General features: G+C 44.6%; 1 protein-coding gene across 2 annotated transcripts in view; it reads left to right on the top strand.

Annotated features, from left to right (window-relative positions):
* Nucleotides 1-15503, top strand: part of NAAA (N-acylethanolamine acid amidase) — a 389727-nt gene that overhangs the window by 67032 nt on the left and 307192 nt on the right. For both annotated transcript variants that reach the window (XM_078676390.1, XM_078676391.1), the window contains exon 2: nucleotides 2621-2788. In XM_078676390.1, the coding sequence (XP_078532516.1) occupies nucleotides 2621-2788 (168 nt within the window). The remainder of the gene's footprint in view (nucleotides 1-2620; nucleotides 2789-15503) is intronic.

Raw genomic sequence — 15503 nt, 5'->3', positions numbered from 1 at the left:
TGATTCACAGCTCACACAAGGGACCCCTGCGCACATCTGTGCAATTGCATAGTAACGCACACATGGACACTGGAGACAAAGATGGGGCTCGAGTTGCAGCACAAACTCAGGAAAGCAATCATCAGCCCAAAAACATTTGTGAACTTCCCACTATGATGAACAAATGGTCTCTGTTTCCAGATACCTAAGAGCCTTGCTAGTTTATTCAGATAACAACCAACACACACTGGGGTCGATTGTGAAAATATGGTATTGTGTACAAAAAAGGGGAGAAATGCTCCTCTTTTAGGTGTCCCCTCACTCACCAGGGTTGCCCCACGGTGACATGCTTCATCATTGGGGCCATCCCAGTCCTCTACGGGCTGGGGCGTGCTGCGACTTGCGAAAGTTACGTAGGAGCACTTTATTAGACTATGTGTGGTGCATGTGTATTTGAGGAGTGGACTATGTGATGTGTGTTAAAAATACCTGCCCAGTAGGTTTACAATAAACTTTATTCTTGCCTCTAGGTGGTAATAAACGGGGTGGAAAGATAGGCTGCCCTAAACGTAATGTGTCCAGATGTACCTATCAACTCCTATCGTCGACATGTTTCGTGCATACCCCAAGCACTATGATGGACAGCTCACACAAGGGACCCCTGCGCACATCTGTGCAATTGCATAGTAACGCACACATGGACACTGGAGACAAAGATGGCGCTCGAGTTGCGGCACAAACTCAGGAAAACAATCATCAACACAAAAAAAATTGTGTGCTTCCCACTATGATGGACAGCTCACTCAAGGGACCCCTGCGCACATTTGTGCAGTTGCATAGTAACGCACACATGGTCAATGGAGACAAAGATGGCGCTAGAGTTGCAGCACAAATTCAGGTAACAATCAACAGCCCAAAAACATTTGTGAGCTTCCCACTATGATGGACAGCTCACTCAAGGGACCCCTTCGCACATGGCATAGTAACACACACATGGTCACTGGAGACAAAGCATGTGTTTGAAAAGCAGCACACACAAAAAAACATTCATCAGGCCAAAAACACTAGTGAGCTTTGCCTAGGCAGCACAGGTGTGTTTTTTAGCCACTTCAGAAACACACATCAGTATAAGTAATGAAGGACAGAGGCACTTGCATCCTTCATTACAATGAGCACTATTATTTTACTTTATAAATGACCCCCATCAGCATTTTTGTAGAAAAAACGGCCTTTCAACAACATTGCAGCCAAGAGAAGACTTCATAGATAATGTTCCCCCAACAAGGGGAGCGACCCTTCCCCAAGGGGCCGCTCCCCGAACTACGAAATTGATCAACAAACAAAAAAAAAAAAAATCCCTAACATTCCTGCTGCACGATCGCACGATCGTGCAGCAGGAAACCTCTAAAATGGCACCGAGGGAAAGGAAAAGCCTTTCCTTTCCCTCCTTAGAAGTTATAATGCAATCTCCCCGCCCCAGCCGCAAAACTAACCTCTTTGCAATCCGACGCGCAGGAAGCAAATGGCTTCCCTGCGCGTCGGTAAACAAATGGAGCCTCCGGTGACGTCAGTGCGCCTCGCGCGCTGACGTCATTGATGACGCGGGCGGGGAGGGCGGGGGGAGGCAGGGGAAGGTCTTCCCCTGCCATCCCCGCAGAAACTAAAACAATCGGGCTGACTCGGGGGGAGCGCTGGCGCTTCCCCCGAGGGTGGGGCTCATGACGAGCTGGGCTCGTCATGAGCGTGCGAGGAGGCTACGCCATGACGAGCCCAGCTCGTCATCAGCCCCGAAGGGGTTAAAAGCGTTAACGGCTTAACATTAAACTCTTAAAGAAAAGGAAAATGTAGGTTTGTCAAGTTTAACTTGCAAATTGTCCTTGGAGACTCCTGATTCAAAAACTGCTTAACCCCTTCGACGCTCATGACGAGCTGGGCTCGTCATGAGGTAGCCTCCTCGCACGCTCATGACGAGCCCAGCTCGTCATGAATAAAGGGAATATACAAATCTCAGCACAGGAGGGGAATACCATCAGCATTGATGTGGTTAAAGAGATATATTGATATACTTTGGGTAGAAAAGCCAATTGCCTGGTTCATCTTTTATCTAGCAAAACCAAAGGGGATGATAGACGGAGTGTTGAACAATGCAAGCACTCACCCCCAGTCAACTGATCTGAGTTTAATCCATCATCATTCTTTAGCTCACTCCGTCACTCCAGTTCAGACATGGCCATATGCAAATCACTCTTGACCCTGTGCCTCATGGGAACAGTCCAGCCCGACCTGCCAAGCCATGTCTTCCCTGGAAAGGGAAACAAGCATCCTGGGACCGGTTTCTGGCTAATCAGCCGTCATCAGCCAGGCTTGCTTGAATCCAGTGTATGCAGATTTTATTAAATGTAATGGTATCATCTTTAAAATGCAAGTGAAATGAATGAAATGAATGAATGAAATGGTATCATCTTTAAAATGCAAGTTAGACATGTTTACAACAGTATTGTCCAATCATATTTATATGTACTTGCAAAAGCTTCCATGCCTCCATAAAACCCTTGTGATGGTTTAGTTTTTCCATCAATGGTTTGAGGTGTCATCCGTGCGACACCAAACCCTAACAAAGCGCTGTTTTGTTTCTTTCCAGCTCTGTGGCGCCAAAATGGGTCCAGGTTCTAATTCGTCCTCTTGCTGACCTGGAGGTGGAGCTCTTACTTCGTGAGCCCTACGCCGGCGAATTGAAAGGGATGGCCAAATCTATTGGTGTCAGTGTTGGAGATGCTCTCCTCCTTAATCTTTGCTATGAAGCTACTGCGTAAGTGCCTGTTTGAATTCTGCAATGTAGGAAGTAGGACAACTTGTAAGGTTGACCGTTATCTGATTGTAAAGAAAAAATAATACACTTGTAAATGTAATTCTAAAAACAAAAACCCAACTGCATTCAACCGATGCTAGTATTACATGGTTTAATTTAAATACATTAAACTATTACATAGACCTATTTTAAAGGCAAAGCATGGTGGCACGCTAAGAGACCACATGCTTTCAGATGTGGGTACAAGGCTACTCTTTATTCGGTATATATTCGCTTGTAAACTACACCACTATGCAATACCAGAATTCTGCATTTTTATTGGCTTCTAGCCTGCCATATCTGGCAGGGGATTCATGGGTAGAAGCTAAGACCGAACGTGTAAGTCACTAGAGATAACCAGGGAACCCCGTTTAAATAATTCATGATTTGTAACTTTAATTCTTTGAAATCTTCAGTTTCAGCTCTTCTCTTGAACCCTTCACTTGCAAAAACGGTGAACAATTTGGAGGTTTGTTTGACTCTGTGTTCTCTGTGGCTCCTCGAATAGCGGTCAAAATAAAACCAAGATTTTTCCATGTTAAATCGATGCAGAACGTTTTTACCAGCACCTCAGACATTTATACCAGCACCTCAGACATTTGCACCAGCACCTCCAGATAAACACCTGTGTAACAAATCAGATAAAATCAGTACATGCAGAGCATAACGATGACACAACCTGAGCAACACCAAACCTCTACAATGATACCTGTGCAAACCACTTCCATAGAACTGCTTATCATCAACACCATCCAGTGAACTGTAAACAAATGAGTGATGAGTGTCCTGGAAATGGAAAGTACCCAGTAACAGATGCTGTTACAATGCCATCAACAACCTGAGATCTTCTCCAAGCCAGTGAGATGACACCTGGGGCCTAATCTAGGGTTTGGCAGATGGCTACTTATTCACAAACGGTATAGATATCCTGTCTGCCTTATTAAGGGTGCTGTAGCATATAATGCACCTATAATAAGTTGAATGGAATATCTACCACAAGCGTCTGGCTTATCAAGGGTGCCATAGCATATAATGCACCTATAATAAGTTGAATGGAATATCCGTCACAAATGTCTGCCTTATGAAGGGTGCCATAGCATATAATGAACCTATAATAAGTGTTGTAATTTCCCTTGGTTTAGACGTAGCTTATATGGTATGTTCCACTCACCCCTTCCCCAGTACATTGTTATTCTGGCCCATGGAATGTTGGTGGGACGCTTGAGTTAGAACGTTGTGTGTGAGGCTGGCAGTGCAGAGACCAAGACGTGAATAAACCAGCTCTTCTTCAACTTCCATTGTGGCCGTGATTATTCTAACAAATTGGCGACGGGGCTGCGCGGGGGGCAGGTCCTGGTCTTCCCCCGTTTATACAGCGCTGCCGATAGCCGAGACACCGTTTATTGAAGGAAACCTTGAGTCACAAAGAAACTGAAAGCAAATTAAATTTCTTGCCAAGCGCTTAATTGAGAGACTAAGCTGTTAAAACATTGTGCGCTTAATTGGACGTGCCCGCATTGTGATTGACGCCTTATTTCCTGAGGTGTCAGGCTTAAAGACATTTAAGGGAAGCGACTCCATTAGCGATGTCTGCGTTTATTTAAATGTTTCCGCACTACGAGAAACATTCGCTCCGTGAACTGTCAGCCTGTGAGACATTTACGGGAAGCGACCGCAAGGGCGAGAAACTTTACTGTAAAATCGGCGATTTTGAGCCCGACGTTTATCAAAGATTTCTGCTGATTTGATAGGAAGTACGGCATCCAAGTATTATACAGCCGTTCTTCTATCCCATATATGAGCAAGTCGTGAGAGAAAAGACTTGATGGGAGAAGTACTTAATTGTTAATGCGGACGAAGTCTGTCAGCTGTTGTCAGCCAGGCGAGGCGCCCCGGTGTTCTGTCAGCTGCGCATTGAGGCGAAGGAGCGGCGTGAGCGCATTTCAGTCAGGAGAGGGCGCCCCGGTGTTCTGTCAGCTGCACATTGAGGCAGAGAAACGGCGCGAGCGCATTTCAGTCAGGAGAGGGCGCCCTGAGAGTATCTCGGCGCATGGGTGGCACAGAAAGCACCTGATCATGTGGAAGCTTGAGCACATTCCTGAAGGGAAGCCTGATTATCGCTGAGGTTGGCTACACGCTGATAGGCACAGCTAATGGGAAGCCTGTTGGTGTTGAAGAAAAAAAAGGAAATATATAGTTAATTAAACCACGCTGACTGGCACAGCTAATATTCAGGAAGCCTGTCAGGATTCTCTCCTTGATACTCACGCTGATAGGCACAGCTATCGGAGGACTTTCAGGAGCATAGTGCGGCCATTGACATTGGAAACTGCATGCGTGATAGGATTGATATTAATTTTGAAGTAGATATTTCAGCCTGTATAAGTACAATCCTGTGAAGGAAGGGAAAAGGCATAAAAGTGTGTATACTTACCTGTGTACTCAAAGGTTATACAAATTGATTAAGGTTATTGTGTAAGTAGCGTGTTGTAAACTGAGTAAATCATACAGCCACTGTCCCTGCTCATATACTTACACCTTGGCATTCACTCCAAGCTTAATTCATTAAATGGCAACAGCAATGTCAATGTCTCAACCACCTCCCTTCCTAAATGAGGATGGTGAACCCCTCACTCCGTGGAAGAATTGGGTAAGGATATTTGAGTCCTATTTAATAGCTATTGGAGGCAACAGGTTCTCAGCTGTGAGGAAACTTCACATTTTGCTACATAACTTAGGGAAGCATGCTAGAGAGATATATGACAATTTACCTGAAATTGCTAGCGAAAGCAGTGGCGGAGGAGTGGATGGTGATGCTCCACCTGATGTATATCAAGTTGCTTTGGTAAAACTAGATGCACAGTTTGGAAAGAAAATTAATGTTGTTTTGGAGCGACACAAATTCTTTTCAAGGTCTCAAGGGAAGTATGAGAGAGTAGTGAATTATATAGCAGTTCTTAGAGGCTTATCTTCTACATGCGATTTTGGGAACCTAACTGATTCTCTAATCAGAGACCAATTGGTTAGATGTACATCAGATAAAAAGATACAAGAAAAGTTGCTAGCACATGCCCCAGATTTGAAACAAGCTGTGGATATAGCTAAAAGCATTGAGCACACAGCCTTCTGCATGAGTGAGATGAAGGATGCTGTTGAAGTAAAACAGGTATGTGAGGAAGAAATACTGAAAGTATCAAATAAGCATGACAAAAGCAAAAATGTACCAAGGGGAAGTTTTTTTCAAAGGGATGAAAACCAAATGTTAAAATGTTTCCGTTGTGGTATCCCAACCACCTAGCGAATAACGTGAAGTGTCCAGCAAGGGGTGCTATGTGTAGGAAGTGTAACAAACGGGGACATTTTACCAAGGTGTGTCATGAAATGAGAAAAGATGTGACCCATGTTATTTTGGATTAGGAGGAACCTAGAGGGGACATTGTATTCCAGGTTAACGAACTTCTTGAGAGTTCTGATTGTAAGTACCCGGAGTGTGAGATTTTGCTTGACAATGTACCCTATGATGTATACGCAGATTCTTGTTCACCTTACACACTCATAAATGAAACCACATTTAAGGCAAGGTCTCTTGACAAGGAATATGAACTATTACCCCCAGACATCAACCCAGGAGGATACAACCGTGACACCATACCCCTGGTAGGAATGGTCATTATGCACATCAGATTCAAGGATAGAGTCACTGTGGGGAAAGTGTATTTAACAAAGAAAGGATCGTGCTTACTGGGGTGGAAACATCAAAAAGACCTTGGCATCAAGTTAGATCCTAATGCCGCTGAGCCAGTATACTTGATAGAACAACCAAGCATAGGTACTGAAGTGTGTGAGGAGTTCCCCGAGGTATTTTCCAATGAGTTAGGGTTGTTGAAAGGTTTCCTCCATAAGATAAAATTGAAGAAGCATTGTCAGCCCACGGTACATAAAGCTAGATCGGTGCCGTTAGTGGTGAGAGACTCCCTAAAAAATGAACTGGAGAAATTGGAATCCATTGGGGTAATTGAGAAAATTGAGAGCTCGGAGTGGCTCGCCCCCATTGTGGTAGCTTCAAAGGGAGGTGGCAAAGGGATACGTCTGTGTGTGGATCTCAGGGACCTCAATGCCAATATCTGGGTGGAGAGGCATCCTCTCCCTAGAATAAATGAGATGCTCATGTGTTAAAAGGTGCGAAATTCTTCAGTGTTTTAGACCTCTCGGCGGCATACCACCAGGTTGCCCTTCATCCGGAGTCTAAAAGCCTGACTTCCTTCATTACGCCTTTTGGGGCATACCAATATAACCATATGCCATTTGGGTTGGCATCTGCGGCTGCGGTATTCCAACGCATTATGCAGCACATCCTAGATGGCCTTGGAAAAGTCTTGTGCTTCCAGGACGATATACTAATTTACGGAGATTCAGAAGGTGAGCACAACATGAACTTAAGAGAAGTTTTGAGCAAGTTGAGTAAAGCTGGTTTTACCACCCAAAAGGACAAGTGCAAGATAGGGGTAAAGTCTGTAACTTACTTAGGGCACACCATTTCAGGAGAAGGAATTAAGCCCAAAACCAGCCTGGTGGATGCAGTGATATTAGCTCCTGCTCCCTCTAATAAAGATGAGCACAGATCTTTCCTGGGATTGGTGGAGTACATGACCAAGTTCATTGAAAACTTTTCTAGTCACACATGCTCAATGAGGGAACTCTTGAAGAAGGGTAGTACCTTTGTGTGGAGTTCTGAGTGCCAAGAGGAATTCAAGTATGTAAAGTCAGCCATTGCCAAGGCACCTACCTTAGGCATGTTTGATCCTAATGAAAGAACCACACTGACTACTGATGCAAGCAGCAAGGGCCTGGGGGCATCACTTACTCAAAGGGTTGGTGGATGTGAGAGAGTAATTGCTTTCGCTTCCAGGGCATTGAAGGACCCAGAGTCAAATTACTCTACCATTGAAAGGGAAGCCTTAGCGTGTTATTGGGCAATAAATCATTTTAAATTCTTTCTGTGGGGGATCCCCTTTACCCTTTGACCATAATCCACTAATTCCCTTATTCTCTACAAAGAACATTGAGAGGGCCACTCCACGCATTTCAAAATGGATTTTGGCATTGCAAGGTTACAATTTCACCATGTGTTATGTGGCCGGTGAGAAAAACACCATAGCAGACTGCATGTCAAGACTGCCGATACATGGGGAGGACAACGTGTGTGGTCCACCAGAGGAGGTCATTCTCGCAGTAGGACACCCGGCAATCAGTAAGGAGGAGTGGGAGAATGAATCCCAAAGTGACCAGGTGTTAAAGGAGTTGAGGAGATTGATTGAGAAGGGGTGGCCTAAGCATAACAATGAACTAGCTGAAAACCTTAAACCATACTGGGCAGTGAGAAATGAGTTATCTAACATGAATGGTCAGGTATGGAGAGGAAATAAAGTCATTCCTCCTGGTAACATGAAAGACAGGATCATAGCGTTAGCGCATGAAGGTCATCCAGGGAGAAGCATGACGAAGAGTAAAGTCAGACAACATTATTGGTTCCCAAGGATGGATGGGTTGGTGGAGAGCACTGTAAAAGACTGCGAGGCATGTGGAAGATGTGACAAATCTAAAGTGATACACAAGGCACCACTCATTCCGGTAGGGGTACCAACTAAACCATGGGACAAGCTGGGGATTGATATAATAGGTCCCTTGAACCTACTTAACACCAACCAGAGGTTTATGTTCGTAATCATTGATTATCACTCTCATTGGATCAGTACCAAATTTGTACCTTCAATAACTACACAAGATTTGATAGAGTTTTTGCAGGAGGTGTTCGCAACAGAAGGTATACCGAGCACCCTGGTGACAGATAAAGGCGTTCAGTTTACGTCGGATGTAATGAAAAAATTCTTGTCAGAGTTAGCCATCTCACATATAAGAACACCTTTTTACTGTCCAAAAGCTAATGGAATGGTAGAAAGGGCAAATAGGATGTTGAAGAACTCTATTCAAATGGTTGTTACAATGCATGAACCTGTAGAGGAAGCTATAAGGAAAACACTGTGGTCATATCATTCTTCCCCAAATGCGGTGACAGGAGTGTCTCTGTTTGTATCCCTTAAAGGGAGGAATCCAGGATCTAAGCTCAGCCCCAACTGGTTGAATGGTGGAGTTCCTGTGTGGGTGGATAGAGAGTCTGTGAGAGAGAAGGTGGACTTACATCAAGCGGATTACAAAACCAGGTACGACCAGAAGTGGAGCACCACTAGCAGGAAGTTCCATGTTGGACAGTGGGTAGTAGTCAAAAGACCTGTTATTGGGCGTGCAATAGTGTCCTCCTTCTCCAAACCAGCAAGAGTACAGCGGGTGAACAATAACTCGGTGGTGCTGGAAGATGGAAGCACATGGAGCATAGACAATGTAAGTGCCTGCCCCGATGTGTGCGTTCCAATGGCTGACTGTGAGGAAAACCAAGATGTTATTCTCCCGGACATGCAAGCGGCCAGAGAAACCAGGTTGAGCCAGCCACCAAGTTGGCAAAAGGACTATGTAACCTAGAGCTTCTTAAGATACTTTGCCTCCCTCAGAGGACAGTTCTACAACTATTGTTATATTCCTTACAGAGGGAGATGTGTTGTAATTTCCCTTGGTTTAGACATAGCTTATATGGTATGTTCCACTCACCCCTTCCCCAGTACATTGTTATTCTGGCCCATGGAATGTTGATGGGGCCCTTGAGTTAGAACGTTGTGTGTGAGGCTGGCAGTGCAGAGACCAAGACGTGAATAAACCAGCTCTTCTTCAACTTCCATTGTGGCCGTGATTATTCTAACAATAAGTTTAATGGGATATCCGTCATGTTTGCGATGGATTAACCCACCAAACTCTAAAATCAGCTCTTAGTTTTTACTAAGGATGAACCGTGGACAGCCAAAATGGAAGAATGCATACATGGGCTGTATCCCAACATGAATCCAATATTGGCTCTAGTGCAATGATATGATATTTTTCGTTAATAATATTTATTGAGAGCAAGCACACACCAAGAGGCATCTTGGCAATGCTGTTTACAAGAACAAGTGCTACTGGCTTCTAGCTTAATATCAATATAACCACATTTTTAAGGCTCTCCTCAGCTATGCGATCCGTTTGTAGTCATAGATCCACAGACGGTGTTCTATATTTGAGCAGCCTGAATGGAAAATGACTTGCCTCCAATAAAAGCTGTTCTTGTAGATGAAACTGCTAGATGCATGGTGACAGTGGAACGAACGGCCCAACCAGGATTGTAGAGTAGGCATTTACCTGCTAGAAAAGAAGGCTGTGCTTCATACACAGCCCTACGCTCTAGGCGTAGAGATTTATGTTTCGCCAGATACAGAATTGGAAGCCAATGCAGTTCAAGCTGAGCCAGGGCCAGATGGAGTTGGTCACTTTTCTTAAACGGTTCCATTTTTAATTGACTGACGTTTGTGCATTGTGTGTGTAATCAAGCATTGGAAGAGCTTATTTAATACATGGACGTGGAAACTCCGGATTTTGTCATAGCTTTTATCCGGCGTTAAGGCGAGTGTAGGATCAGGTATGAGCCCTAGAATATTTACTGCCTCAAAATGCAGAAGAGGGTAGTAGGGCTACATGCAAAAATTGCTAGACCATAAAGGGAACTTTATTGTGAAACATCAACTCGTCAGTTGCCACACAAGCCGGCATGAAAATCATCTAGCTTGTGATAAACGCCTCTCCTGACATTCAGCCCAAGCTGGGTGTAATCAGCATATATGGAACAGCTGTGAATGAAGGGCTCTACCAGGTGAGGCAATGATACTATATAGATGATAGAAAAAAGGGAGGATAGGGCAGAGCCCAAAGGACTCCACATGATAGTGGACACCATGAAGATGTGAATGGAGGAGATGGCACTCCTCAGTGTTGCTCAAAAAAGATATAACCCACACCGGTACATTGTTCTTAATGGCAGTTGTCTAGTTGCGAGTTGGTATTGTAGACTATCCAGCAATCTAATAAGACGAAAATAGTTACACTACCACCTTCAGCCTTCTCATGTCACCCAGAGCACAAATGGTCTCGGGCTTTTTGCTTGTTTAGAGCAGAAATTAACATGTTATTGGTGGGATTTGTTCTTGGCCTCAGGTTACTTTTACAATTGGATCACAAGCACGTTCTACCATCATTTGAAGCAAAGGGGGCTTTCAGATGAATCAGTGATTAACACAGCTTATTTAGTAGGTGTGAACTGGTCAACTATTTTGCAATACATTTGCCTCCCAATGCAGGACCTTAACCAAACTCTGGAAATAAAGATTTCAACATCTTGTAGCCATTTGCCAACAGTTGAAGCTGTTGTTGATTGAGTGTATAAAAGAAAAAAGGAAGACTGACACCTAGAAGATGAAGTTCTGTAGTGAATTGATACTTGGAGCAGGTTCCACTGATCCAACACGGCCTCTCTAACATCCTTGTTGGACCTGGCCCTTTCCTCAGGATTATCCCCAAACTTTTTGCTGTTTCCTCCTATTTTTCTGACCCTCTTTTCGTTGGCTTTATGACTCTGGGCACTTTCCCACTGCTGACAAGTGCTAAAGTGCATATGCTCTTGTCCTAAAATGTAATATTTGGTTTCTCGATGATTGGTCTATTTGATTTACTAGTAAGTTCCTAGTACAGTGCGCCAGGTGTGCCCAGGGCCTACAAATCAAATGCTACTAGTGGGCCTGCAGCACTGATTGTGCCACGCACATGAGTAGCCCTTCAAGCATGTCTCAGGCCAGCCACTGCAGTGTCTGTGAGTGCAGTTTTAAACTGCCATTTCAACCTTTTATTACATGTAAGACACCCCTATGGTAGGCCCAGGGTAGCCGCATAGGCAGAGTGCAGTGTATTTAAAAGATAGGATATATACTGTTGTGTTTAACATGACCCAGTAATGAAATACTGCTAATTGTGTTTATTACTAACGTAGGGCCTACCTCTCCCATAGGTAAGAATGAGAGCTGCCTTGTAACATATTACACGTGTATCTTCCCATTGGGAATAGATGGAAAATGGGAGTTTGGGGTCTATGGACTCAAAATTTAAAAATACATCTTTTAGTAAAGTTGGATTTTAAATTGCAGGTCTGAGAATGCCACTTTTAGACAATTGCCATTTTCTTGGGTAATCATTCTGTACCTCTGCCTCTCTGCTGAATACACGTCTGGGTTAGGTTGACAGTTGGGCTGTTTGTGCATTCACTCTAGACCTTCACACAAAGGGAGCTGAGGTGTGTTCAGCATATCCTGAAGGCCCATCACCCAACTGATGGGTCCTCTGAACTAGAGTGGTGGGAGGAGTTGTCACTGACACCTGAATAAGGCTGTGTCTGTCCTCACACAAAGAAGTCTCCACCCCCTGTATTGTGTCGGGAGACAGGACAGGTAAAGGCAGGGTCTTGCGCACTACAAATACCTTTCTTTGAAGTTTGCCTACTTCAGAGGCTGAAATGGGTATAAGTACTGGACCTGTTACCCCCATATCTTCAGAATACTCCTTTTGTAGTGTTGTTACTGTGTGTGTGTTTGCAAAAACTTTACACATTGCCTCTGAGATAAGTCTCACTTCTTGTGCGAAGCTGCCAAGGGGGTGAGCAGGGGTTATCTTAGCTGTGTGACTCCCTTATCCTATCTAGAATGAGGGTCGCTACTTGGACAGGGTGTAAACCACTGCCAACTAGAGACCCCATTTCTAACAATTCATGGTAAGTGAATGACGTTGTTAGGCTGTATGAAGAGAAATGAGGACAAACTAATTATTTCCCACCATTTGATTGACTATCTACAGGCCCACCCACCCTAACATTTGGTTCTGGGATGGGATATTCTACAGGAGCCTTGTGAAACACAACTGCCCTACGGTCCTCTGCAAGCCATGACTTTGTTATACAAAATACATGGAATCTGGTACACTATAAGATTGTGAACTTCTGGCACAATTTTATCTATGGAACGGGCATAAAGTAATATGACTTTCGTACATACTGATGGGGGAGCCTGAAGGCCCGACTTTTACCTGTTCAAGGATGAAAACATGCTCTAGGGGACCCTAAGTGGAATTGTAAGGAATGCATCATCTAAGGACCAGCATAGCCATGCTTACCAGTTTTGCTATCAATCCACCAACTGAGATACACCTGTGAATTCACATTCAGTCAGACATGCATTGTGTGCAATGTGGCCTAGTCAGACTGTCTTCCTTACTTCAGAGTCACAAAATCAAAGTATTGGGAGGTATGGGAGAGAATCAACATAAAAGCAAGTTGTGCTTACAGTGACAGGAGATGAGGAGATGGTGGAGTGGAGCAGGAAGTCACAATGGTTGAGAACCAGCAGGATGAAGTTGTATTGGAGCAGGAGACGAGGATGCTCTGAGTAGAAGGCTGAGAAACACTGGAGGAGAACCAGGAGAGGTGGATGTTGATCACAGGTGGATTTAAGGTTGCACTGTGAATGGGGCTAGTAGAACACAAGAGAAGAACCAGGAGGAGAAGGGTGTGCTAAGAAGAAGAAAGGAGACATGAAGGAGAGGGCAGAGAACCACCAGTGGAGAATCAGGAGGAGTGGGAAACTGGAGCAGAGCCTGAAGAGAGGAGTTGCTAATGAAGAGTCCTCATCAGTCAGCATTTGTAGAGCATGGTACTGTCACCCCTGGGCGTATCTGGGCGGCTGGGGTACAAGGTCTCTGTCGAGAAACCAGGTCTTGAGGAAACGGCGGGAAGAGGGATGAAGCAACCAAAAACAGATAAAACAGAGAGCAGAAAACGAGCAGAAATGGCTAAATGGCAGAAAAATAAGCAGGAAGGGCAACACAGAGCAGAAGAGGGCAAAATAGAGGGCAGAAAAACAAACAGAAAAGGTCAATCAGAGGGCAGAAAAACTAGCAAAACAAACGACAAAACAGAGGGCAGAAAAATGCACAGAAAAAGGCAAAACGGAGTAGGAGAGGGTAAAACAGAGGGCTGAAAAACGAGCAGAAAAGGCAAATCAGAGAGCAGAAAAAGGCAAAACGGAGTAGGAGAGGGCAAAACAGAGGTCAGTAAAACGAGCAGAAAAGACAAAACAGAGCTAGAAACGAGCAAAGGAGGCACAAACAAAGGGCAGCAGGTAGACAGGCAGCAGAAGGTAGCATACTGCCGGCAAGCTGGACAGGAGAGCTGTCATTGGGGAAGCTGGCAAGAGGACCTGAAGAAGGAACTAGTCCAGAAAGTGCAAATAGAGTTCTATGTGCAGTGACTAAAAGGCCGAACAGGACCATACCTGGGTTATCTGGTACTGCCCTGCCCTGCCCATAATTTCCTGAGTATGTCTAAGGATCTCCTACCAGGAAATTGATATGCTCACACAATTCCACCAGCTATGAATCAGGGTTCCCTGTTGTTGTCCACATAGCCAGCATGTGTCTGGGACACACAGGTAGAAATGATGTATGTGCAGTGGGATCATGTACGATAGATATAACACTTTGTAGGTCATGTCATTGTGTGGGGCGCTTTTGTAGGTCTTGGCAATATTCACCCAAATTTCTTTCCAGTCTCTGTCAAGGATCTCTTTTAAGGTCTCGGCCCAGTTCTCTTCATATTTCAATTGCTTACTACAGGCTCCCTCCTGCAAGAGTAGATAGCACCCTTAAATTATTCCTCGGAAGTCCAAGTGTGACCTAGTGTGACCTAACTTTTCCAAAGGCTTCAAGTCCCCCGTGGCTGCCACCCACCAGTGCCTAATCTGGAAATATTGCAGGCTACTTTTCTCAGGGATGCAGAATTCCCCTTGGCACTGAAGAAAGGAACATAATCTCACTTCCCTGAAGCATGTCTGAAAGCACCCAGTATTCCCCCAAACCCCAAGGTTCATAATGTTTGCTCTTTATGGCCAGGGTTAAAGTCAGGGTTCACAAGGATTAGGGTACTTGGGGGACGGGATTGTGTTAATATTTGGTATCCTTGATACTTTGTCCTATACCTCCAGAACGATAGATAATCCTATCAGGGTTGGAGAAGTAGTCTCTAGAGGGTCTAAGGTTTTCGCCATCCGCAGAAGGTCCCATTGAGAATGCCTGGCCACCGCCCTAGCCAGAAAGAGACACTTCTTTCATCTCCCTTTTGTCATTTGCTCTACAGTAACTCATAGGTGTGCTACTCTATAGTATGTGATATTATTTGACCATGGCAGGCTGTCCCAGTAACGAGGAGTTTGAAGAAGACTGCCACTTGCCCTGGCCCTCCTGCCCCTTATGTAAAGCTTGTCAAATCTTGTTGGAGTGACACCAGTTCTCATTCCAGAATCAGGACCGTGAGGTACTGAAGAGGCAAAACAGCCATGGGAGGATATTCATTTTAATCACTTGGATTCTATCGATCCATGAAACATATTGGGAATTCCATCTGTGAATAGTAGATTTAATTTGCGTCTTCAGGGTGGGCCGATTGGCTTAGTGCCATATCTGTAGCAAATTTGTATTAATGATCTCTAGATATTTTATTGCGGTAAGAGTCATTGGAATGGGTAATTGGCCATCACCTCCACCTCCCTGTGGGGTTTGATTCAGGGTTTCAGACTATGCTTGATTTACTTTAAAACCCAAAATGTCCTCAAAGGAAGCTAAGACTGCCATTGTAGCAGGGAGGGAAATTTCAGGGCCAGTG

Source organism: Lissotriton helveticus, chromosome 2_1 (genome assembly GCF_964261635.1).
Source record: "Lissotriton helveticus chromosome 2_1, aLisHel1.1, whole genome shotgun sequence".
In the NCBI taxonomy this organism is placed as follows: Eukaryota; Metazoa; Chordata; class Amphibia; order Caudata; family Salamandridae; genus Lissotriton; species Lissotriton helveticus.
Note: the sequence above shows the minus strand (reverse complement) of the source record. Positions and strands in the feature narration are given on the sequence as shown.